We start from the raw sequence: 25384 nt of genomic DNA on the forward strand, positions 1-25384 counted from the left end.
AAATATAAAATTACATTAAATAATATTTATTAATATTTAAATTTTATTTATATTATTTATAATTTTTATTTATATTATTTATAATTTTTATTTATAAATAATAATTAACATCAATGAGGGTTATAATTGAAAAAAGTGACAATAACGTAAACAAACACTACTCTAAGTAGCATTTCAATAAGTTGGTTTATGTGCTTCTAAACGTGTACCTAGAAAATAAGCTAGTTTATTTTTACCAAACAATATTTTAATATTTTTTTATATAATAAAACTATATATTTTTAATAGAAAAATTGTATACATAAGGGTCATAAGCAATTATATTTTTTTTATTGTATATGATAAACTAATTAAATATTTTTAATACAATTAGTTTCTATTTTTATTTTTGAGCATTATAATTTTAGTTACTTATGTAACGCCCGTGATTTTTTTTTACCATGAGAAATGTTACGTAATCTAAAACAGATTCTCCAAAAGCACTCTAAAAATAATGGCTAAATTAAAACTTTAAACCGTTTACAGCGAAAGACTTTAAAAGAATAAATATATAACTTAATGTCAGTCCGTCCCATACCGGGTTGCTTTACAAATTTATCTATCATAGATGATTGCACCTAAATATTGAACTTAAATGGACTAGACAAGTCTCTATGTATGCCCTTCTTTTTCTTTGTCCAACCTGAAACATTTTGTCCCTGAGATGCATACTATAGTCAGCTTATAAAGCTCAATGAGTTCATGGTTTGCGTGAGTAAAGATCATTTCACATCATACATATCAACTTGTAAACTTTGTACCAAATAGTATGCATTTTCTGAAAAACATGCAACACTGAAAGAAAAGAGATCTCATAATATGTCTGTCGGGTATGAGTCATTTAGTCACTGGCATTCCCTGAGTTGTCCGACCTGCACCTGTCTAGACACTCATTACGGGGTTATGCCACTTGTCATGTGACTTCTTGGTCAAATGCTCACCCGCTAAAACTGATCATAAAACTTTCAAATGAAATAACATGCTAGAGTTATTTGAAAACAAAATAAACACATAACATGCAACTAATCATAAAATAGCATACATATAAAATATATCATGTATGTAAACTAAAACATCATGCATATGTACATATTATCATATAAATCATATAATGCTCGAAAATAAATTTATACATAAGCATGCATCCCATTGTAAGTCTCATGAATACTCACCTGATTGCGTATAGATTGACTACCGATCGCTCCTGACCAAATGTCTACACATTTCATACCACAACATCTTATTAACGTCTTAATTTTTCAAAAAGTCAACAAAAGTCAACTATTGTCATTCTGACCCAACCTAAAGTCAAACTTTGTATACGAGCATCTTAATATGCCTCAAACAACTATATTTGACCCATCATTAAAATCCACATGGATCAAACGTGCCAAAAGTCAACCCTTGGTCAACTCAGTCAGTCCCGACTAACTATAATCAAGCCCTAAGTCTAAAACTCGATGGCGTCCCAAAAAAACATTTTAATATCTTATAATCTCATCTCTCTAAATTAAAACGTCACAATAATTACTTTACTCAAATTACGACGTTTAAATCATCAAAACAATTTAATGATTTATATTAGCATCCTCCTTAGAAAACTAATATTAATATTCAAAAATAAATTAACTAAATTTTAATTAAATACTAATTCAGTTTAATATATTAACTAATTTAGAAATTAAATTAATTAGTTAATATAAATTAATTAACTACATCTGAAATTTATTAATTTGGATCAATTCATAAAATTATATAACTTAAGTACTCAAATTAAGCCCAAAAAAATATAGGCTTCTTTTGTTAAAACAATAAGGGCCTAAAATATAGTCCACTAAATATATTTGGCCCAACATTAGTAAAATAAAAGAGAAATCCCAAAAAAAACGTGGCCCAACAGACCAATAATCAGCCACCAAATAGCAGCAAATGTGGTCACATTGGCAGCCGGAAAAACAGGCCGTTTGGCCTTGTTCCTTCATCGTTTTTTATATTTTTTTTGCAAAATCTCTAGAAAATGATTTTCCTCAACCATAGAAACAAAAATCAACGAAAACCATCAAGTATTGAGTCTCATGCGCCCGTTTAAAGTTATGGTCTTAAAATCACTCGAAAATCAGGAAAAAAAAACTCAAAATTGAACATTCAAAACTAAAATCTAAGACATAAGACTATTAAGGTTTCATAGAGGACCTAAAAACAAAGTCATCCATATAAAGAACTTGAAATTTGATTGAGTATTTTACCTCCAAACGTCAATAAACGGAGCTTTTCGAACTCGAATTTTAACCTCCGATTTCTCTTTCGAAACTCGATGAAACTTCGGTTTTCTTGAAGCCAAAGTGTAGAGAAAAGTGTTGGTTACATATATCTGTTCTTTTTTTTGTCTTAATAGTTGACGATTCGAACTGATATAAATCTTCAAAGGAGAGGTCGTTTTCGCGTTTCTGAATTTGCAGATCTGATGTATATTTACATAACAGGTCCTTCTGGTTTGGACCTGTTAACATCGGACCAACCCCTTAACTTTCATAAAAATACATTCGACCCCCTGACTTTATTACTTTTGACATCTTTACACAATTCACCTCTAATATGACATTTTCCTTCATTTTTAATCTGATTTTCAAATATGTTTATATTTTATTATTTATTTTTTTCCAATAAAATAAAACTTATTTTATTTTATTTTCCTTATTCTTTTTGCTTTCTAATTTATTTATTTATCTCATTTTGGGGTGTCACAACTTATGAGTTTGATTTCTGCCACTAACATTGTAAGTGCAAACCGTTGAGTATCCTTCATATAAAATGTGATTCATATGAGTTTGATTTATGCCCTTATGTGTGTGTATACATATGAACATATATATGAACATAATCAAATATAAATCTCATATAGTGTGATAACTGTGAGAACTATTATCATAAGATATTATTTTACATAAATTTTTAAATTTAAGTGTAGAATTTAATATATTAATTAACATACATTTGTTTCACAATTTGTTTGTTTCATATGTATTTGGTTCACAATGTAAAACTTTTTAGTTGTACAAGCACATAAAAGTTACTCACATTCTAAAACAAACATATGATAATCGATATAATTCAGTCTTATAAAATTAAAGTCACATCAAATACTCTATTAAGTTTTTTTTTTATGTTCACTAAGTTACGGGCTTTAGCTAAAACAAATATTTTGTAACCACAAGGGTGGTGCCTGATTGGTTTGAGCTTGACTACAAAGATCAAAAGTACCAGGAGGTCTTATGTTCAAATCCAAGAAGGAATAAAAATCCTCTTGTGGCCACGGAGGTTCAAATGCGTGATCCGGGCTATCTGCAAAGTATATGATCGCTCTGTGATTAGTCGGTTCGCATAGCGAGTTGGATATACAGATTAATAAAAAAAACATTTTGTTCTTATATGAAATTTTAGGTATTGTTTTATAACTTGATAGTTAAAATCATAAAATTTTGATTAAAAATGTAAAAAAAATAATTTTTATATTGGTTCTTATAGACTTATAATTTTTTTTATAGTTCTCATTTGATTAACGTCATATATATGACGAACTCGATCATTAATTAGTACAAATCATACAAACAATCTCAATTGTTCATCTAGTCTAATGAATATTTGATTTAATAAATATCTCGATTGTTTCTTAATATATAATAAATGAACTCTTTCTCACTGGAATGAAATTAAAGGTGATCAAGGGTCCAGATTTCTTCTTACGTTTCTCACATTAACTCTCCTTCTTACTGGAATGGGTTCTAGTGAGAAAGAGAATTAAGGTGGGACGCGTAAGAATAGATCTTCATCCTTGGATGAACACTAAGACATGATGCACCGGATCAATCCTCATATCAAATGCGATTCATGTGAGGTTTTGAGATTAAAGGTGATCAAGAGTCCAGATCCCTTCTTACGTTTTCATCTTAACTCTTCTTCTCATACGATCATTCGTGTATATATATATATATGTATATATATGTATGTATGTATATATATATATATATATGTATGTATATATATATATATGTATGTATATATATATATGTATGTATGTATATATATATATATATGTATGTATATATATATATATGTATGTATATATATATATGTATGTATGTATATATATATATATATGTATGTATGTATACAAGAAGGTACTCGTACAATGCAGCGAGATACATGTCTATTTTAATGTTTCGTTTTATTCTTTGTTTCCGTTGATATAATATGGTTTTATATATTATCGTTTTTATGTAATTTCTTTAATTAAATTTTTATTAAAATTTGGTATTGAAGTAATTTATTTTTGATTTAATAATATATTTTTTATAAAGATTATAATAAGTATTCTGTTTGAACTCAATAATTATCCTAATTATATTTAGATTTTTTATATTTTAAATGAAATGTTTATCCCATATTTCTTTATTTTTATCTGCAGTTTGTTACATAGATTCAAACATGTAGCTTTAATAGTTGTATTATGCACAATTTACTTGTAATCTTGAATTTTAAGTGATATACATCAATAAACAGTATTTCATGTATAAAGATGATTTTTAAGAGTTTTTGTAAAATATTTTATAATATAGTCTGAGTGTGTGTGTGTGTGTATATATATATATATACACACACACACATATATATATATATATATAATAAAACATTATGAAGGTAAATAAAATCTGCACTTTCACAGCAAAAACATTGTGAAGGTTATCTTTACAGTGTTTTCTCATGAAGTTTCAAGTATAAAAAAAATGATCTCATAGGTTTCACAAAAACAGACTGTTCTCACCTGATCTCAAATGTCTATATATATATATATATATATATATATACATCTACAAATTTATGGTAACTTTTACTCAAATTTGTTTTATCATTTTAATAAATTTAATAACATCTAAAAATAAAACTAAAACGTATGTAATATAATAAAGATATAAATAATTAAACTATTGTATTAGTATATTTTAATAATTAAAAATAATAAATACATAACTAAATAAATGATATTTAATTTTATTACATTGAATTTTATAAATAATACTACTGATGATAAAAAATAAAAATATGAGATCCTAAAAAAATCTAAAAAAAACCTTTTTGTTATAATAAAAATATTTTTGGGTTATTGCTTATATAACACGAAAAAAAAAAAAGTATGAAAAAGGGGTGCATAAAAATCCGATCAATCCAATCCAACAGTTTCATTAAAATTTTATAATTATATATTAAACAACTTCATTAAAAAAATATTATATGAAATAATTTCATAAAATTAAACAATTGTCCATATTTGTTGAATCAACAAAAAAAAAATTCCAAAGTTAATGAAAACTTTTCATTAAAAATTGTTTAATCTTATGAAATTGTTTCACATAATACTTTTTTGATCAAGTTATTTCATATATAGTTATGAAATTGTTTCATACAATAGTTATGAAATTTTAATAAAACTGTTTCATGTATTTCTCTAAAATTAATATAATAAAGATGATAATATCAATGATTAATCAATCTCTCATAATTACAAAAAAAATGAACAAAATGAAAAATTATGATTGGTTGAATGAGGTTTATACAAATAACATGGTTTGCAAAGTAAACCTCCTTTATATATTAAAATATTAGATGTATAATTTTTATAAAATAATTTTTGAGATTGTATTGGATCATGAATAAAATATAAAAAATGTACGATTGTGTCAGAATTGAAGATTGGATAAGTAGAAATTAGCCGTTTCTGGTGGTTTGAGTGATCTGGCAGTCCGGTCCAGTCAAATCCAGTCTGAAAACCGCTCGACTTGAAAAGTTCCTAACCTGCCATTATGGTTTAGGGGATTAAACGGTTTAAACTCGATCGTAAACACCCCTAAATATTTTTAATGACTAAGATGCTCTCACTTAATGTTAACGGCAATGGCTAATGGCCACACACCAAAACCGCAACAAAAATGAAACCTTGATAGTTGTCTTTGTAGTTACGAAAAGTTAAAAGCATTTTTATAAACGTCGGGGACAATTTTTGTAATTTACTCATATTCGACACCAATCCATTCTCGACACTTCGAGGTTGTTTATCAAACGTTTACATTTAAATGCTTAACGACAAGAGTCGACACCCTCGTTTACCTTATTGGGTAACATTTTCGACCATCAAAATGGATTGCAGTGAGCATCTTTTACATGTTAAACGCTTACCGCGTAAGAGTTTTCTCTATTATTTACCAGGTAAGATTTATGCTTCTTACCGGATAAAATTCTCGATCCTTGGCCATTCTCACCGGTATGATAAAGGGTTGTTTGTTTACCTCTTAATAGTTCCATTAAGAGGCAGCCTCTGAATCGTTAAGAGATGAATCTTGTTTGGCAAAAAAAAAAAGTCTAGCTTTTAATGGTTCTAAAACTCTCTGAATGATTTCATTGTAAACAATTACCAAACAATTATATTTCATTTTGCACTATATCATGAGAGCGTCTTAATCATTCTGCACCAAATCATTCAGCAACTGCTAAACAGCCCCTAAACGACGACCAAGAAGCACTTACCCGGTAAGAGTTTGATAAACACACACTTAGTACACACATGCCTGACAGGCATGTTAAATGCAGTGGAAACAGTGGTTTCAAGACCATGAGAGTGGCCATAACATGCAGCATAGTGCAAGCATCTTCTTCCATTTGGCGAATCATTGAAACCAAGTGTTGGTGAATGGCTTGGCTTCAAGGTCCCTGGACTTTTCAGCATTTGTCAAGTCTCTGAATGTACGAGCATTCAGATGCGTAGTAGACTCGCCTTTAAACGGATCCACAAGAGACGTTAACCGGGTAAAAGTCACCATCTCACTTACCGTGAGGATCGTGAATCTTATCCGGTGAGCATTGGTAAATGGCCCCTTGGTCTTTATTTTTCTTACCTTATGGCTCATAATTTTGCACAAGGGCATACAAATACACAACCTCGGGACAGCCCCCACTGCATTGGTCCCTCAGCCATCAAGAACGGTGTGAATGGTGTCTGGATTCAAACACGAGATACATGAATATGTGGTTCAAAATCAAGCAATAGAATGCAGACAACATGAGCAATAAACCAAGTTTATGAAATTCAACAAGAAACTATGGAAAAAGGAAGAACAAAAAAGAACATTTTTGGATGTTATCATATATTTGGACAACCAAGCACATTTTTATAAAGCATGCGAGACCTGAATCAAAACTAGAACGAGCGAACGAAAGGGGGTACAACTTGAGTAGATAAATTGAGATAGTTGGATAACCTCTATTCCAAGTTCTCCCTGCTGCAAATGCAAACCGAGACCTATTTTCTGGGCTCTTGAATTTGGATAGATGTTTTAGACAAGCTTGCTTCTAGTTCATTCAATTCATCCATATCCAGATCATCATCGTCTTCATCAATTTCAGAATTCCCGTCTTCAGAAACAGCAGCTATGCTTGTGGACGTGCTTGGTCCGCCTGTAGATGAACCGTCTTGTGCCTGCAATTCAACATAAGGCATGATAATGAGGATTCCATGGAGTAGCATCATCCCCTTTTAAAATGGGTTGTCCCATATGTAGATTTTTTTGACACACAGAACAGGACCTCAATTGGACAAAATGCATTTTCTTCGTCCCACCAAATTAGGTGGAACAAAAATCAAGATGGGACATATATTGGTAAATTACTAAACTACACATGTCAAATAAAACCCTAAAACCTTCTACAATTATTTCACCCGCCTACCTCACTCTCATATGTCCAGTCCCATCTGCATACCAAGAACACCCCAAATGTCTAAAACGCCTTTTAATAATGACAATAGGTGAATCTTGTGCACCAAAACCAGGTCTATAAACCAGTTGCCATGATGACAGGTGAATACATAATCCTCGATTGGAAGTTTGCCCAAAAAATGAATATATTGTAATTTTCATGACACGGAGGAAGCATCCGGTTACCCAAGATGCCAAGCCATTAACCTATTAGTATAATGTTGCAAGGAAACAAGTTTGTGACACGTGGATTTCAGGATTAGGCAATTCTAAAAAGTTACAAGATAAACATTCACGTACATATAATGAGTGTGGATGTAAAATATAAGTCCAAAAATCAAACCAAACAAAATCAAGAAGTAATATTTATAATTCACACACAAAATTTATAAAGTAAACACATACTTGGCTTAAGCCTGCATGGTCCTCTTATTTACTAGGTGCACCCACAATAGTCTAACCTATCTAGGAAAAAAAATTTGTTTCGTTATCATCCTCCACCTCATTCTCTCTCTCACCAGCACAAGAGGGATTCCAACTGAAGATTTTTAACTTTTATCATTACTTCTAAAATTTATAATTTACGCATTTCACTTCCATTTTTCCAAAGGAGAGACCAGCCATATCCCCATGTCCACAGTCAATAATTTGGCGATACGATCAAAGTGGCACCTAGTTCACACCCTGCTGAATGGTTGAACCCCCAAAAACGGTAACCTAGAATGAGGGTTCAGTAGGGGCTGGAAACACAAGTTGGTTACTTCCACACCCAGCATGGTAGCATATATATATATATATATATATATATATATATATATATATATATATATACGCTAGTTGTGTACCCGCGTAATACGGCGGGATGTCTAATTTTCAAATAAGCCTACAACTAAAAATGAGTGCAACTATTCATTAAAAAGTACAAAATTTATATTTAAACATTCGATCTTACAGGGAACCCTTAGAAATATTTAAACCTCGATTCCTTATAGTGGAGCACCCGTGTGATACAACAGGATGTAATCAAGTACAATGTAACAAATAAGGAATCAAGGTGAATTTTATTGTACATAGACATGAAAATCAATTATGTTGTCTAAGGGGCTGTTTGTTTGGCTCTTAATGGTTACATTAAGAGCCAACCTCTTAATCGGTAAGAGGTTAGGTCTGTTTGGCAAAAAAAAACAACCCTCTTAATGGTTACAATAACCTCTTAACCATTTTGCATCTACTACCTCACTAAACCATTCAGATTGGATTTGTTCCCTCTTTACCCTTCCACACCACTCTTCCAGCCGTTGCATTCCCTTAACGTCGCCTTCACGAGTCTCCATCGCCGGTGACCTCCACAGTCTCCATCGCCGGTCGCCTTCCTCTCCTCTCCTTCCAGCATCATCGTTCCCCCTCCTCCCACGCATCGTTCTTCCTCCCAAACGATCTCGCCAATCTCTCCATCTCACAGACCTGCCTCCTTTTTCATTCCCTCTCTCCGACAATGGCATCGGCGACTAGGCCCGCCTCTGCTTCTCCGACGGCGACAATCCTTCTCCGACGGCGACAATCCTTCATCTCCTTCTCTCACTCCATATAATCCCATCAATGAAATCGGTAGCGTCTCATCCAGGAAAAACATAACCCAAATCCAAAAGTGAGTGAAACCCTAAATCAAATCATAGAACCCAAAAATAAAATCGAGGGTTCATAGTTGGTAAAACCACCCTACCAAAATTGCTCTTGTTGGTCACTGGTGGTGGTCATCATCGAAATAGAGAGAGAGAGAGAGGCCAAGAACTGATCCTAGTGATAACTATTGAGTAGCCAAATTTGGGGAAAATTCTGAAATTTGTTAAGGGTTAAAATGGTAATTTGTTGTCATTCAGAGAACAATTACCAAACAACCTTGTTTCATTCTGCACTTAACCATTCTGACCTCTTAACTATTCTGCACTAAATCATTCAGCAACTGCCAAACAGCCCCTAAATAATTATAATGAAGAAAAAAACAGATATCTAGTGAATACATTTAAAAAATAAATAAATTATCTTATACAAACCGAAATAGAAACCAATATCCACCTTTTTGCAAAGGAGAGCTAAAAATAGCTAAAAAAAGTTTGAATGAATAAAGAATGATGTGAAGATACCAAAAAAAGAAAGAAAGAAAGCTCTTAAAAAGGAAGGAAAAAAGTTGGAAAGAAATAAAGCAAAGTTGTAAGTTTCAACTTGGATGTTGTTGGTGGTGTGCATCAACAATTGTACCTTATGCATGTGAAGTTGTAATTAAGAGATTTTTGAAATTTATGCATAAAAGGGTAGTACTTTGGGATTTATAGGTTGCATTTAAGACTTTTAGTCTAAATGCTTACTAATATAGTATAGATATAGATATATATATATATATATATATATATTTTTAAGCGCAAACTAGAGCAAAGCACATGGGAGTCATGGGACTTAAAGAGAGGTGCAAGGTAAGGTGAAAGCTATACTCCAGCACATAACATATAAAAAGGGTCAGCATAGATACTGAAAAATAGGCTATATATTGCACCTCTTTTAGCATAATCTGCAAACTTTGTATAGTTACAGCTTCAGGCCTTTACCTTAATCTCTGCAACTAGAGCTAATATAAAAAATACTGTTCTTAAACACCTTGCTCTCTTTGGGTTTTTGGGGGGGGGGGGGAGAGGAGAGCAAAGCACTACTGGCGGGCCCACCCACTTCACATCTTGTCCGGGAATGCTTCTTTATGAATTCCGTACTCCCGGGCATATTAAGATTGCACTAATCATTAGGTATATAGTGACATTCTGAACCAGCAACAAGCAACATAAATGGTTCATGTATGAAAAATGCAATAGTTTGACTACCTTTTCTTCTCGGTTGTACTTCTCATAAGCCTCAGCATCATCCACAAACACACTAGCATCAGAAAGAAACAACTCGCGACCACTGCACAACCATGAAGAGTCTTCACAAGTTAGGTAAAATAATTCAAAAAAATTACATTTTTTAGAATTTTGACGGACCTTACGTAAAATGACTCAAAATACATAATATCTTTCCAACTTGAATAAGACATAAAAACATAACAATGTACATAGGTTAAGAAAAACACAGGTTCGCAAAATATAGAATATGGACATTTCCTCCACAAAGATTTATTAACTTCCAAAGTTCAAATTCTTCAACAACCAAATATTTCACGACCAAAACAATATTAACATAAACGAGAAGTGGGAATTGGGAATTGGGAAGTGGGAAGAGGTAGAGGAAAATAGGAATTAAGTGGGAATTGATGAAAAGAGGTAATTATGTTTCTAGGTTCTCGAAGGGTCATCACAATCAAGAGAAGCATCCAGAATTTTTAATTTTATTTATAATATTCAATTAATTTATAAAATTTTATCAGACCGGGCAGGCCTGTCAAAAAAAAATTGCAACGCCATGCATGCCCATTTTTGAACAAGTCAGTCCAGGCCCACCCATCTCTTCGAGAATAGTTGTCCAGGGCCACTTTATCCTTCCCATGAACAGCTCTAATGAAGACTATCAATGACATGTCTAGGAAAATGCATAATGTGACACGAGCAAACAAACCTCATGCGGTCATTCTTAGCCCTCTCTGCTCTTTGAGCAGCCAGGCCAGCATCTCTTTCTTCCAACTTCTTCCTCTTCCACTTCATAAAGAGATCAGTAGTCATTGGAGTTGTAGTTTTCACTTTTGCACGCTAAAAGAATCGAATAACAAGCATTAGTAAGAACCAAATTCCAATATAAAATGGAAATGATAGGATAAGAATCACATTTCAAAAACTGAAAAACAGATCAAAGTTACAAGTGCGACGAAGGGGAAAAAGATGAGGATAAATGAAGCATGGTTTATAATATTTCACATTCCCGCCGTTTTCTATTAATTGTCCTACTTTGACTTTGAATGTCAAACAAGTTACATCAATTTTGGAATGTAAATGAACATAAGTGAACTTTTGATTAACGAATTCAATAATTAAATAAAAATGTACGATAAGTACGGTAAAAACAAAAGGAATCAATATTGAAATGCAGAAAAATAGAACATAATCACAATTTTGTTAAAAACAAGTTTGACATTCAAAGTCAAAGAAGAACAATAAATAGAGAACGAAGGGGAATACCATTTTCCTCCTTTCTCCATTTCACAGGTCTCATCTCCATTTCTCCTCATTTCAAATAAGTAGGACCCACAACCACATCCTTGTTTCTCCTCAAACAATACAAATTGAACCCAGAAAATGAAAGTGTTAAATGGCCAAAATAAATGAGACTGCCAAAAAAAAGATTGGGTGAAAACAATACTCGCCTGATCCTCAATCTCATCCTCAATAGCTAGCTTGTTAGCTTCTTCTTCTAAAAGTGCCTTCATTTGTGACTTCAGAATGTAACCTGGAGGGAGAGCATGCCTGTAATGACACTCTTTGTTACCATTGGGACAAACCCAGAACCAGCCATATTGTTTCTTCTCCACTGCTTCAAGGAAGTGCTTGCAAACCTATTCACGAATTCATAAGGAGTCAATTAACATAATTTCAAGGCCACTGCCAAGAAATTCAGAAACATAGATAGGCAAAGTAATTAACTTTATTGACAACACACAATCATCATTTTGTTTTAAATGTCATAGATCATCTTTGAGCCATAACTTCATAAACCAAACGAGCCTAGTATATGCAGGTGGGGTCTGAGGGGGGGTGTACGCAAACCTATCCTCTACCCCAGAGTGCAGAGCAGTTGTTTCCATGAAAACCCCCGGCTGGCAATCATAACTCCATAAACATTGACCCAATTTCTCTTCATGTATTTTGCATGAAAACAAAATCAAAGACAAGTTTATACAAGAATAATCAAAGGCATTGTTCAGATTACAGGAAAGGCAAACCAACATGGAGGATTTTAGTTATGAAAAGGGTTCATGATTTTGTATCTTTGTTGTACTTTAAAATATAGAATCAACATTCATCACTATAAGGTAGAAAAAGTAGCACCTGACTAGGCACCAATGCCTATGATTCCTACAACTGTCCTGAAACATTGGCAAAGATAAACAAGGATCTGATTTAGACAATGGAGCAGAAATGTCATCAACAGAAATCAAATAATATCTTTGTTGATTCCATTGACCCAATCGTACACAACTTCCATCTTTTGCTTTAACAGCTCAGAAGAAAAAATAAAAGGAAAAACTTCAGTGTTAGGAACAACAACCACACACAACAAATAATAAATTGCAGGAAACAGAAGATTGACAATGAAGTAGCTACATGGTTCAGCAATCTGCTGACATCCATGGCGGTTGCTAGGACTTTGTTTTGTCTCATAAATTCAGTAATAATAAATAGAAAAAAACTAGCTCCTATCATAAGAAGAAAAATCATACAGCATGGAGAAGACAGCCAAACTGTCATCCTAAATGCAAAACTATTTGCTTACAAAATTTAGATAAGTGAAAAGGTTGTAAACTGGTGCACGGTCCAATTTAGACTCTGTAGTTAACACATCATGTTTAAATTAATGCAAAGAGGGAGGGGGAATCAATCACAAATTCAAGGCACACACTAAGGGAGCGACGAACAACAATGTGCAATGCATATTTTCTTTCTTCTGAATGCATTGTGATTTATGGAAACCTTGAGAACCCCAGACTGATTAAAGATTTTGGAGACAAAAAACTAAACAATCTAGGTAGTTTGTTGTCGTACTCTTTCGGTATTGGTTCCAGAACCTTTATGAATCATTATTGGAGGAATGTGAATCATTTTGCCACTGGCAGTCGCTACAACATCATGTGTCTTTGCGAGTTGCGACAATGTATTCAATCTTTCTTTTAACAAACTATCTACAAAAAAAATTACAACAGCTAAAATATCTTCTTAAATCATGAATTTTTAAGTCATGCTCATGAGATTCAAAAGCACAAACCCCAAGGAACCTTCAAAACTCGTTGTTGACGTGTGCCATATCATAATCATCAATGAGGAATAAACTATTAGTGTTAGATTTCTTTGAACAAATGGCTCTTAATCTGGCGGTGGATCAATTCCAACAAGCCATAATGCACCCACTCAGTCAAAGGTAAGTTTTTTAACACAAAGCTCTTAAATGGTGACAGGTGCAAATGATTCGTAGAATAAGGTAGTAATTGATAAGCATCATTGGATTTTAAGTCAAGAGACTATTGCAATGATTTAGAAGCTACTTGTCTGATATTATTTTACAAAGACATTCGACTATGATAGAAAACTGGCTCGTAAATAATAACACCATAGCTGGAAAAGGTTAAAGAGACTAAAAGAGCATACAATATCAGTCGGTTTATTCTGGTTGTACTCTTTCCCTTTTGATGCCACAACCTTCTCCAATGTTTCTTGATCCCAATCCTCCATTGTTCCTAGAAGCATTTTGCAGATCAAAAATACTTACAATCCATATCAAGTCAAGATTACAAAATAATAGTGACTGATGCAATAACTTGAAGCAATAAATACCTTCATCACGCTTATCACTGAAAATGTCAATCTTCTCACCCTTCCGCTGTATATTCAGATCATGAGAAAACTTGCATTTGAAGCCTTTTGCACACTGACCAGCCTTGAAGAACTCGCACAATATGGACTTTGGATCAACCCCTGATCGGAAACCACAACTTTTCAGATAGATAATAAAAAACCATGGTACCAAAAATTCAAATCTGTTTTACATTGTTGAACGGGCTTAAATAAATACAGACAACTATAATGATGCAACAAGATACTAACATTGGTGGGAAAAATGTGGTAAGTAGTTACTGACTTACCGCTTGAATTTACATCCACAAGAAACGAATGATCATATTGTAAAACACACCTTTTCACATGGTACACCTATTTCGTACAATATTAGTACTAAAAATTTGTGACCGACTAGAACGTTCAACCCAGTCATTATACCATATAGTCATAAAGGTAGCAAAGGGTTATCTTGCGATCAAACAACCTTAAACAATTATAGGCCTGATACCTAAGAAATATATACACTTTTTGCTCAAAAGAGCTACACTTCCATTTTTTGTAAATGTAAAGTTGATAAAAAAATTGTACCAAATTCAATTCCACCATTACTATATGAGTTGTATTTGTAATGGAGCTACTTATCAAATTATAATTAGCAACTGCTTCTCCAAAAAGTAAAAAAACATATCATGTCAAGTTTGACTTAGCACAGAAAATGGTCCGACTATTTTCTAAATATGACAAAATAAAGAATTCTTGTAAACCCAATTCGATACAATCATCTTCTTGTAACATCATATACATAAATAATCCTCAAAGAATTGAATCCAGCACTGATCAATAAACTAAAACATTGATTTGCGCAAATAAAAAGAAATCAAATTGTTATAAATTCTAAGAACCTACCAACAGGTACTTTCGGTTGAACAACAGCAATCTTAAACAGGTCATTCAATTCCTTCTCTCTAGCCTTCTCCTCCTCTTTCTTTTTCTGTTAATTGAAAATAAAAAATCAATCAACACCCGATTATAATCAACTAACCCTCCCATGTTCACTAAAATCAAAACAACCAATCGCAATTCAAAAAAATTAAAGCCATACCTTAGCTGCAAGCTTGGAAGCATCGGGTTTAGGTTGTACGTTCTGCTGAAGCGATTGCACGTACTTTTGAACATTCTTGCTCTTATTCTTGTTCTTAAGCCCAAATGTCTTGTCCTCCACAATTTTCTGCTTCTTCGCTAAATCCGCTTTTGATTGTTTCGGAGGCATCCTCTTAAAGCAGCACAAATTCAAACTTTTAGTATCCTAACTTTGTGTATGTACGAGAATATTGATCGAATTGATTGAACGAAGGAACTATCAATCAACTGTTTGACGAATCGATGATCTCTATATACTGACTAGGGTTTTCTATGAACCAGTTCTCTCACGTAAGAACTAAAAATCCATATAATTGGAGTAGAGTTAGCTTTTTGTCGATTGAATTAAAAGTAGTCCTTGTACTATTTTCAAATATGCATATTTTACGTATTGCTTGTAAACGTTACAAATTTGGTCCTCTGTTTGGAAAAATCCTAACATCATAATCCTATGTTTTTACGGGTTGTTTGGCAATTGCTGAATGGTGTCGTGCTGAATGATTAAGTAGTCAGAATGATTAAGAGTCTCTCATGGTATAGTGCAAAATGAAATATAATTGTTTGGTAATTGTGTACAATGAAATTAAGACTCTTAATGGTTAAGGGAGATTCAAGATACAAAATCATTCAAAGGGTTTTGAAACCATTAAGATATAGACTTTTTTTTGCCAAATAAGAATCACCTTTTAACGATTCAGAGTTCGCCTCTTAATGAAACTATTAAGAGGTAAACAAACAACCCCAATGTAGCGTATTGATAAGTGTCTTTGGTACATTGAGGGGTTGTTTGTTTGCCTCTTAATAGTTTCATTAAGAGGCAACCTCTGAATCGTTAAGAGGTTAATCTTGTTTGGGGAAAAAAAATATGTTTCTTAATGATTCTAAAGCCCTCTGAATGATTTTGTATCTTGGATCTTCCTTAACCATTAAGAACCTTAATTTCATTGTACACAATTACCAAACAATTATATTTCATTTTGCACTATATCATGAGAGTCTCTTAATCATTCTGAGTTTCTGACCACTTAATCATTCTGTACCAAACCATTCAGCAATTGTCATACAGACCCTGAACATGACAGAATAAAACATAACAGAATAAGAATAATTGTTCCATGTTTGACATGAATTTTATGTGAAATATATAGGAACCAAGTGGAACAAAGTGAAGCAGATGTGTTCCACCCCCACCTTATGGAATAAAGTGGAACAAGCCTATATTTTACCAATATACTCTCAAAATAAAACTTAATTTTCTCTAAAATATCAAATACTTCTCCATCTTTACATTTTACCAAATACTTCTCCATCTTTTATGTAACATATAATAGCACTTGTCGGGTTTTAAAGCATTTTATAACTGCTTAAACACAACAAAAAATAAATTTTGGTTACAGAATTAAATCAGTATACTTTTCAGATTAAAACCCAATTGGATCCAATGATGTGTTTAATCAAATATTGACACATGATAGTGTGTTTAAAATTGTATCTTTATAGATCGGGAGTCGGTACAGTCTGAGCACGTAGAAACCAGATGAAATTTCCTTTACAGTTGATCCACATACGAACATGATGATCACTCTATAGGGATAAAAAGTGTTATTTTTGATAAACCTTAGGGACCAATTTTGTAGTTTACTCTGAAGTTAAATATAGTAAATTGCTATTTTCAGAAGGAAATAAGGTAGTACGACGTCGTTTACAAAATGCAAAATCGACGATGAAAGAGATAAGGTAGTACCAGTACAAATCCTACACCGTCCTCCGTTTCCTCCCCAATCAATAGAAAAATGGAAGCGACCCTCTTCACTCTCCCGTCCTCCAAGTTTCCGCCACCGTCTTCCACCGCCGTGTCCTTAAAAACCCACTTCCACAACCCCCTCATCCTCCATTCCACCACCACTGCCCACCGTAAACCCAACCGACTGTCCCTGACTGTCCGCTCTGCAATCAGCCGTACAAAGAAAGAAGAAACTATAGAAACAGTCAAAGAACAGCTCCAAGACTGCCACCTCATCGCCGGCATCAAATACAAAGGCTTCACCGTCCAACAATTCCAGCAGCTCCGTACAACCCTCCCGGAAACCACGAAACTCATTGTCGCCAAGAACACGTTGGTTTTAAAAGCGATTGAGGGCACGCAATGGGAAGCATTGAAGCCGTGTATGAAGGGGATGAATGCGTGGATGTTTGTTCATAGTGAGGAGATCCCAGCTGCCATTAAACCCTACCGGAGTTTCCAGAAAGAGAAGAAGTTGGAGGAAAATGATTTTAGTGGTGCGGTTTTTGAAGGGAAGTATTATCCGCCGGAGGAGTTTAAGGCGTTGGAGACTATGCCGTCGAGAGCAGAGGTTTACGCCAAGTTATTGGGTTCTTTGAAGGGACCTGCGACGTCGGTGGTGGGGACATTGCAGGCACCGGCGAGAAATTTAGTCATGACATTGAAAGCATATGTGAAGAAATTGGAAGAAGAGAGTGGTGCAGGGCAATGAAAATGAGGGCTCTGATGTTACAAATCTGTAAGCTTTTTTCCTGCAAAGTTTTTGAATTTCAATTGAATTTCAGTGTTATTCTGTAGAATTTTGTAAAATTTTAATGCCACATGAACTGAATCAAAATGCTGAGATTTACAGTTTCAAGATTTCTTTACTGGTCTTTTCCTATGAGAAATTCTTGATCATTGATTTTAGATGATCACTTAATTTGTTGGTTGTTTCATATTGTTGATTAACTGACTTTAGAAATTGGATGCAAGCATATTGTTGATCACCAAAAATTGGATGTAAACTGGTTTTTTCAAATTTAGGATTTTGGGATACAAGCATATTCTCGGTCACTGATTCTAGATGAAATGGCAACTTTGTTAGGTGTTTTGTGTTGTCTGTACAAATGTACAATCATGGCTTCATCTTTTTGAAGCTTTGTGTTGTTAGCATATACTGACTTTTTCATATAAAAATCCGCGATTTAGGATCAATCTTGGACCTTTTGGGGGTTTTGTGGCGTTAGTTGAAACCGGTCTTCTGATTTAAAACTGGCATAGAAGCATATCGTTGATCACAGATTCTAGACAAGAATGCATCTTTTTGGGTGTTTCGTGTTTCGTGTAAACGAGTCTACTTCTATTACAACTGTTGGTCATTGATTGTAGATCAGTTGCTGGCTTAAACTGGTTAGCAGTTTTCAAATCAAATTTGGATCTTACTGGGGGTACAGTTAACCATTGATTTAGATCACAATTTCACATTTTGGGTCCCTTGTTGCTAGCTGAAAATCTGTCTTCTGATATCAAAATGCTGATCTTGGATCGAACTTTGAGCTTTTGGGTATGTTATGGTGTTAGTCTAGATTGGTCTTCCCTTGGGATGCAAATGCAATCATATCATTGAATCTAGATGAACATACGACATCTTTGGGCGTATATCTGTTGTTAGTTTAAACCCGTCTTCTGATACAAACACCGATGATTTCAGATTAAAACTTAGGAACTTTTGGCCGTTTTCTTTTGTTACGTAAGACTGGTATTCTAATATAGAAACCGGGAAATCTTTGATTTCAATTGTAAATGGTTCGGTTAACTCATCTATTAATCCTGCTAGCTGTATCCAGATTACCAGTAGATCCTAACCTTCTTGGAGATTAAGGTTCAAGCGATGAGCAGTGTGTGAGTTCTTTGCCGTACATAAATATTATATACTTATAAAAAGCAAAGATGTCCACCACCACGACACTAAACCCATGTCTTAATAACATCTTCGTAAACATGGTATTTGTTAAGCTCTTTACGAACCAAAAGAAGATCCGTCTACTGATGTGGGTATTGATGATGATAATTTGAGATGATGACCGATTTTTATGTCAAAATGTGGATATGCATGTTAGATTTAGCCAGAGAAACAAGCTAAATGGGATAAAAGTGAGTGAAATCCGAGCTTGACGTCATGGTTTGTCGACTAGCTTCTTTAGGTCATGTTTATGTGGTGGTTCAGGTGAAGGTCGACAATACGTTAGGCGACATGAGCTTGGGTCGAAGGGCAAAGTGGGTTAACGATGTAGCTTTCAATCATAGAGCAGATCCGAGCAGTGCATAACCCTCGAATCACAAAAAATCGCATTGCATGGTTTATGTGGTTTGTACCTATCATACTTTACGCCTACAATTATAAGTTTGAAAATACATTATAATATCAACGATAATGTGACCGTACTCCAAAATTAATAAAAGTTTCATTATATCTGATCCTCAAGTACATATTGCATAATTAAAAATAAGAATTAAAAAATAAATGAACTTCAAAACACAATGTCTAAAAATATCATATAAATTAATAATTATTATATATAATATGTGTATATTTATATTACCTTATAAACCAGATTTGTCAAAAATTCTAAAAACAATTTTTAATGCACAAAGTACTATACATTTACGTACAAAGTCTTAAAAATCTTAAAACAACTCATAATTCGTTAAGTACTACTATTTTATGTATTCAATCGTAAAATCTTGTAATCTACAATTAAAATAACATATAGTACAAGTTACCAAAGCACATTATTACTTTTTATTTTCATGTTCCCAAGATACCTTTGACACCTTTCACTCGTGCCTTCACCCTCTCATACCTCTATGTCTTGTCCTCATCCCTCAAGGTGAGATTCAAACTGATATTCATCGTGAGTTATTAAAAGTTCTCTCATTCAGTTCCCATTCAATTGCTCTAGAACTCTCGGTCTCGCTCTCGCGCTCTTGGTATAAATCGAACACATTTGTGAAGTCGTTTAAATATGTTGGATTTTAAATATATTGGATTTTAAATATATTGGATTTTAAACTGTCATACAATTTTTTTCATCGATAGACTGTAATTGGAACCATACCTTTTATTTATTCAAACTGTATTAATATGTAAAGACCAAGTGTAACTTATATCATCGTTAAATCTTCTCTAATAAAACCAATGAAACTTCAAAATCGTTAAAATTCACGACTCTCACCTCATTGCACGGGTACACAACTAGTATGTAATTAAAAAATATATATATATATATATATATATATAATATGCAGTCTCACATGGTTTGAACCGTGGTTTGATAACTCAAAACTGCAAGCCGCACAGTGCAGTTTGGTAAAAATGCAAAATGCAAACCGCACCGTGGATATTCTTAATCGTGCTTCGCGGTGCAGTGTAGACGGTTTGGTTAAACACCTCTAGTTGTTTGTTTAGTGTTTGTTACGACTAGGATAAGACTTGACAAGTTTTCTGTATATTTTGTTATAAGTTGGACAGAACGTGACAAGAGTATTAAAATGACGTATTGCCAAATAGTTACTGGAGATTTTTTATCATATAATAGTTGTAAACACAGATGAATTAAACATTTAAACAATTTCTATTAAAATCATGAAGAGTTTTTAAATACAAGTATATAGATTAAGTTTTGTGTATCTTATCATGTACATAGTATACAAATGAGTATTATTACATATGAATGTAAAGCAGGGACGGACCCATAAATTTTTTCAAACGGTGGCATCATTTGGCTATAAGAAACAAATATATAGGAAACAATTTCAAATTGTAACACTATTTGACTAAAAAAATGACACTAATAGGATTAGAACTTGGGTCTGGGGTGGAATAAGAGTTTTGCAAACCAACTCTACCAAAGAAAACTTGTTCACATTGTAGTTTCAAAATACATGCGGTGACACACAACAAATTAATACGGTTGCATCTTTCACGAAGCTAAATTTTTTTACCCTTCGACGGATAAATAATACAGTGGCACGTGCCACTTTTGGCACCACTGTAGGTCCGTCTTTGTTTTAAAGTTGTTTCTTGTTGATTCACAAATTTATATTAATTTAACGAGAACTTACACCAATTTTTCATCAAATGTTTACTTTAGTGTTTACATTCCACTACTTCATACGGGTACATAATTAGTGTGTATATGCATATTATCATCAAAAATATGTTTTTTTAAATATATAAAAATATATTGTTGTCACATATATGTGTGTGTGCGCATGCACACACATGCATGGCCGTTCCAATCATTTTGGAAGCCCTGTTTCATCTGTATTAAAACCATAGATCGATAAATAAAAACAAAATATGAAGTTTATACCATATATTAATATTAAACTTGTCGGTGGTTTTGAGATATCCAAGTCCAAGCTAAACTCGTTTGGAACGTAAATGTAAAAGATAGCAGACTAAATTGAGATGCAAAACTGTAACACCTCAACATCATATATGCATATAACATATATTTTCATATATCAATAAATATAATTTACACAATCGGTCCCAAACTCTCTACAAAAGCTATATTACAAAATAGTTAACAACTTTTTCCACAAAAACTCTATACAACGCATGAATGTATATCAAGTATTCAGATACAAAAGAAGATTATGCTAACTCAATAATCTATGCAAGCATAATATAACACTTCACAATTTCTCCTTCCTCTTGTCCTCTAGTTGTGTCCGACCTGTAATGCACATTTAAAAGAAAAAACACAAAATGAGGGTTAGACCTTAAGATCTAGTGAGAAATCTCTTTGATGCAATTAAATGGTGAATAATCACCGAATCACATTTTTGAACTCACATTTGTAAAATAACAAATATACATTTATTTGATATAAAAAAACCTCATTTATCGCATCAAAATAATCACATTACTTTATAAACACATTCTAAGTAAACTTATCACATTACATAGAAAAATGTATAATTTTCTCATATCACATGAGAAGACAACCCATCTCCTCGCAACACAAGGGTGTGAGAACATCAACTCATCACAACATACGCGATAAACCCAACTTGTCGCATTATATGGATGAGACAAATCAACTTGTCGCATCACAAGGATGCGGCAAAAATCATTCCTCGCATCACACTGGTACGATAACCACACTTCATCGCATCAATAGGATGCGACAACTTTAAGTTATCGCATCATAAGAATGCGATAATTATGAATGTTGATCAAAACCCAGATTCTATAACTCATGATTTTACCACCCTTATCCTGGTATATATCTCTCCTTGATATGTCACCCTTACAACTAAAATACTCCTCTCCTTGACATGTCACTCTTATTCCAACAATGATATAATCATAACAAAAACCTACAATTGCTAATTTTAACATCAAAACATTTTATAATCGGCAACTCATATATAGAACCATACGGTTCAAACTTCCAAATTACCAAATAAGGAAAGTTGTACATAACTTACCTTATGAATCACGTAGATGATATGAACAGGAAAATATCAACAAATATCTAAACAAAAGTTCACAGAAAACAACTTCTACTCTTGCTTATGTTTCAAAATCACACAGAAGACCTTCTTTTCTTCTTTCCTTGTTACTTGCTTTTTCACTAACCTCCCAAGAGATAACACATATATCTCTATTAAACCATATAAACAATTAAGGCGGTGGAAGTGTTTTAAAACATTTAAGCATATAACCAAAACAACCCCCTTAACTTACCACCAATAATCATAAACAACCTCAAACTTTATAACCGAAAAACGCGGTTATCACAAGAACAACATAGAAATTGTAGGTGAATGGTAGGATGAGTGAGAGATTGCAAATTTCAGATTTGGACGTGATTTTATAGTTGATTTTTGTAGCCGTTGTCATAAAAATCGAACAAAAATTGTGAAGAGGCTTCTTACTATGATTGCCATTAGAAAATAAAGTGAAGAAGATGAGAAGGAACTGAATCGACAAAAAAGATTTAGAAAAAAAAACAGGATTTTCAATTTTCCTGCTTCATCGGATATCTAGCGGCCGATTAAAAAACTTAAAAGCATTTGCATTTGGATTGGGCCCTAAAAAGTAAAGCCTAGATAAAATAAATTTGATTTTTGGTGGATTAGTCTCTAAAAAGTAAAACTAATATAAAACTAATCTGATTTTTGGGCCCCATATATTTTGGAGGCCCTAGAACCTACTGATGCAGCCAATGTTGTGTTTATATTAGTGATGGCCAAACCGGCCCGGGACCGTCGGAGGACCAGAACTGAGACCGGCCAAGGACCGGTAATATCTTTCCGTGCCATTTTCTCCATTTTTGTTATGGCTATTGCATCTGCTGAAACTGTTATTTTCCCATTTTTATAGGAACTTTTGTACCATAAACGATATCCATAATAGTGCGAAAACAAAAAGAAGGCCTGACCCCAAGTTGTTCGTCGGCTCCCCTGTCATCAGGTCACCAACTTCCTTGATCTTCCGGCACTGGGCAGGTGTCAGCCCCCATACATGGTCTTGCCCGAAACCCTTTAGAAAGAAGAAAGAAAGTTCTCGACCATCGTTTTTCGGTTTAATTCAGAAACTTTAATTGGTTATAGAGAAAGATGAATCCATATTCATATTCACATACATGAGAAGTATATAGGAAAATAATAGTCTGTGATTTCATTTTGAAAAAGAAGAACTGGCTTTCTTTGAATTTGAAGTAATAAGACTAGCAGTTATTCGCTTCGCACTTGGCTACCCAGCGTTTTTTTTTTTTTTTTTTTCAAGTATTTTGAATAGCGTTTGAATCTTACAGAACTAAGAGAAAATAGAGTAAAAAAATGATGAGATTATGGAAGTAAATATTCTTGCATTTATTGCTACTCTACTCTTCATTTTGTTATTTCATTAGTGACCCTTTCGGGGCTTCGGTTAATCTGAATTGACACATCTCTAAGCGATGACTCTCTAAGAGAGATATCCACTATTCTTCTCTATTTGTAATCCAATAACAAACTCAACGGGTTCAAGAAACTGCTCGAGTTTTTACAAAAGCAGCTCTCCTGAGCCTTATGGATTCCCTCGGGACTAACAAAAGGAGTAGTACAGGAATATTCACTTGATATGGTCCTTCTATTCAATATTAAAAAATTAAATATCTCCTACGCAAGGTTTGTCCACGGACGGTAAGTCAAGGCCTAAGATCAGGCCACACGATTTTCCCGATCTAAATCAAGCAGGTTTTACATGAAGAAGATTTAGGAAATCCCATATAGATTATGATTTGGATCAGGTCGATTCCTCCACCAATAATGCATACTCCTTCAACTCGTTCTAAATTGGGATATGGATGGAATATAATGAAATAGAGCCACTTCTCCATATCTCAGGGAAAAGCATGAAAAAGAAATTATAAGTTCATAACCAAGCCCATTACTATTTTGGGCGGAACAGATCTACTAAGATCGGAATAGAAATGATATGGATAAAAACGCGTTAAGTATCTCGCCTAGGGAGTACGTTCGCAAGAATGAAACTCAAAGGAATTGATGGTGGCCCGCACAAGCGGTAGACTCCCGAGCCATTTCGGGTTAAGAAGATGTCAAAGCGCCTTTATCTATAAAAGAACAACGAGATAAATTGTGTTATACTTGTTTTATCAATATTGGTATATTAATGAATAATTTAAAAAATTTCTAATTCATTTAATATATTCGCTAAATAATATGTAACATGTCTAAATAACAAAATATTAAAATTAAAAGTACAATGTTGTAATAAAAATCGATAGAAGCTATACTAAAACAATCTTGAAAGTACACTGTTGTAATAAGAAATGTCACATCAGCTATAGTACATGTGGACAACCTACGTGAACAGTGAGGTGACATGGAAACCTGGTATAATGGATAAATTTAAATCAAAAGGTTATGCAATGCTATAATAAATAAAATTTTCAAAGTACAATGTCTTAATAAAAAATAATTTAAAAATAGATTGTTATAGTAAAAAAAATAGAAGTACAATACTATAGTAAAGAAATTTATGAAATAACTTGTTATTTTGTGCATTTTTCTCTATAATATATATA

At 33.2% G+C, this 25384-nt stretch overlaps 2 protein-coding genes across 4 annotated transcripts; one reads left to right on the forward strand and one right to left on the reverse strand.

Moving 5' to 3' along the window:
* Positions 1-6634: 6634 nt before the first annotated feature.
* LOC112509390 (zinc finger CCCH domain-containing protein 11-like) lies at positions 6635-15819 on the reverse strand. Of its 3 annotated transcripts, XM_025114327.1 has the most exons (9): positions 15474-15819; positions 15278-15362; positions 14369-14509; positions 14183-14271; positions 12187-12375; positions 11445-11575; positions 10715-10796; positions 7350-7567; positions 6635-7087 (listed from the first exon to the last, which is right to left on the reverse strand). In XM_025114327.1, the coding sequence occupies exons 1-8, from the start codon at positions 15639-15641 to the stop codon at positions 7391-7393; spliced, it is 1062 nt and encodes a 353-aa protein (XP_024970095.1). In that variant the 5' UTR covers positions 15642-15819; the 3' UTR covers positions 6635-7087; positions 7350-7390. The 3 variants fall into 3 exon arrangements, 2 of the variants coding, with proteins under 2 accessions (XP_024970095.1, XP_024970094.1); XR_003068829.1 differs by lacking the exon at positions 6635-7087 and having other exon boundaries at positions 7136-7567; positions 12002-12375; XM_025114326.1 differs by lacking the exon at positions 6635-7087 and having other exon boundaries at positions 7136-7567.
* A 1435-nt stretch (positions 15820-17254) lies between these two features.
* On the forward strand, positions 17255-18218 carry LOC112509316 (50S ribosomal protein L10, chloroplastic-like). The gene has a single exon (XM_025114208.1). The coding sequence runs from the start codon at positions 17305-17307 to the stop codon at positions 18004-18006; it is 702 nt and encodes a 233-aa protein (XP_024969976.1). The 5' UTR covers positions 17255-17304; the 3' UTR covers positions 18007-18218.
* The last annotated feature ends 7166 nt before the right edge of the window (positions 18219-25384 follow it).

Source organism: Cynara cardunculus, assembly GCF_001531365.2.
Source record: "Cynara cardunculus var. scolymus isolate 2C chromosome LG 3, CcrdV1, whole genome shotgun sequence".
NCBI classification, from domain to species: Eukaryota; Viridiplantae; Streptophyta; class Magnoliopsida; order Asterales; family Asteraceae; genus Cynara; species Cynara cardunculus.

What these genes read in the sequence shown, in the direction of transcription:
- LOC112509316 (XM_025114208.1), top strand. Translation starts at nt 17,305, where the DNA reads ATGGAAGCGACCCTCTTCACTCTCCCGTCCTCCAAGTTTCCGCCACCG.
- LOC112509390 (XM_025114327.1), bottom strand. Translation starts at nt 15,641, where the DNA reads ATGCCTCCGAAACAATCAAAAGCGGATTTAGCGAAGAAGCAGAAAATT. An exon ending in CTTCCAAGCTTGCAGCTAAG is followed by an intron (nt 15,363 to 15,473) that starts GTATGGCTTTAA and finishes TTCAATTAACAG; the next exon opens with AAAAAGAAAGAGGAGGAGAA. An exon ending in AGAATAAACCGACTGATATT is followed by an intron (nt 12,376 to 14,182) that starts GTATGCTCTTTT and finishes ATTCGTGAATAG; the next exon opens with GTTTGCAAGCACTTCCTTGA.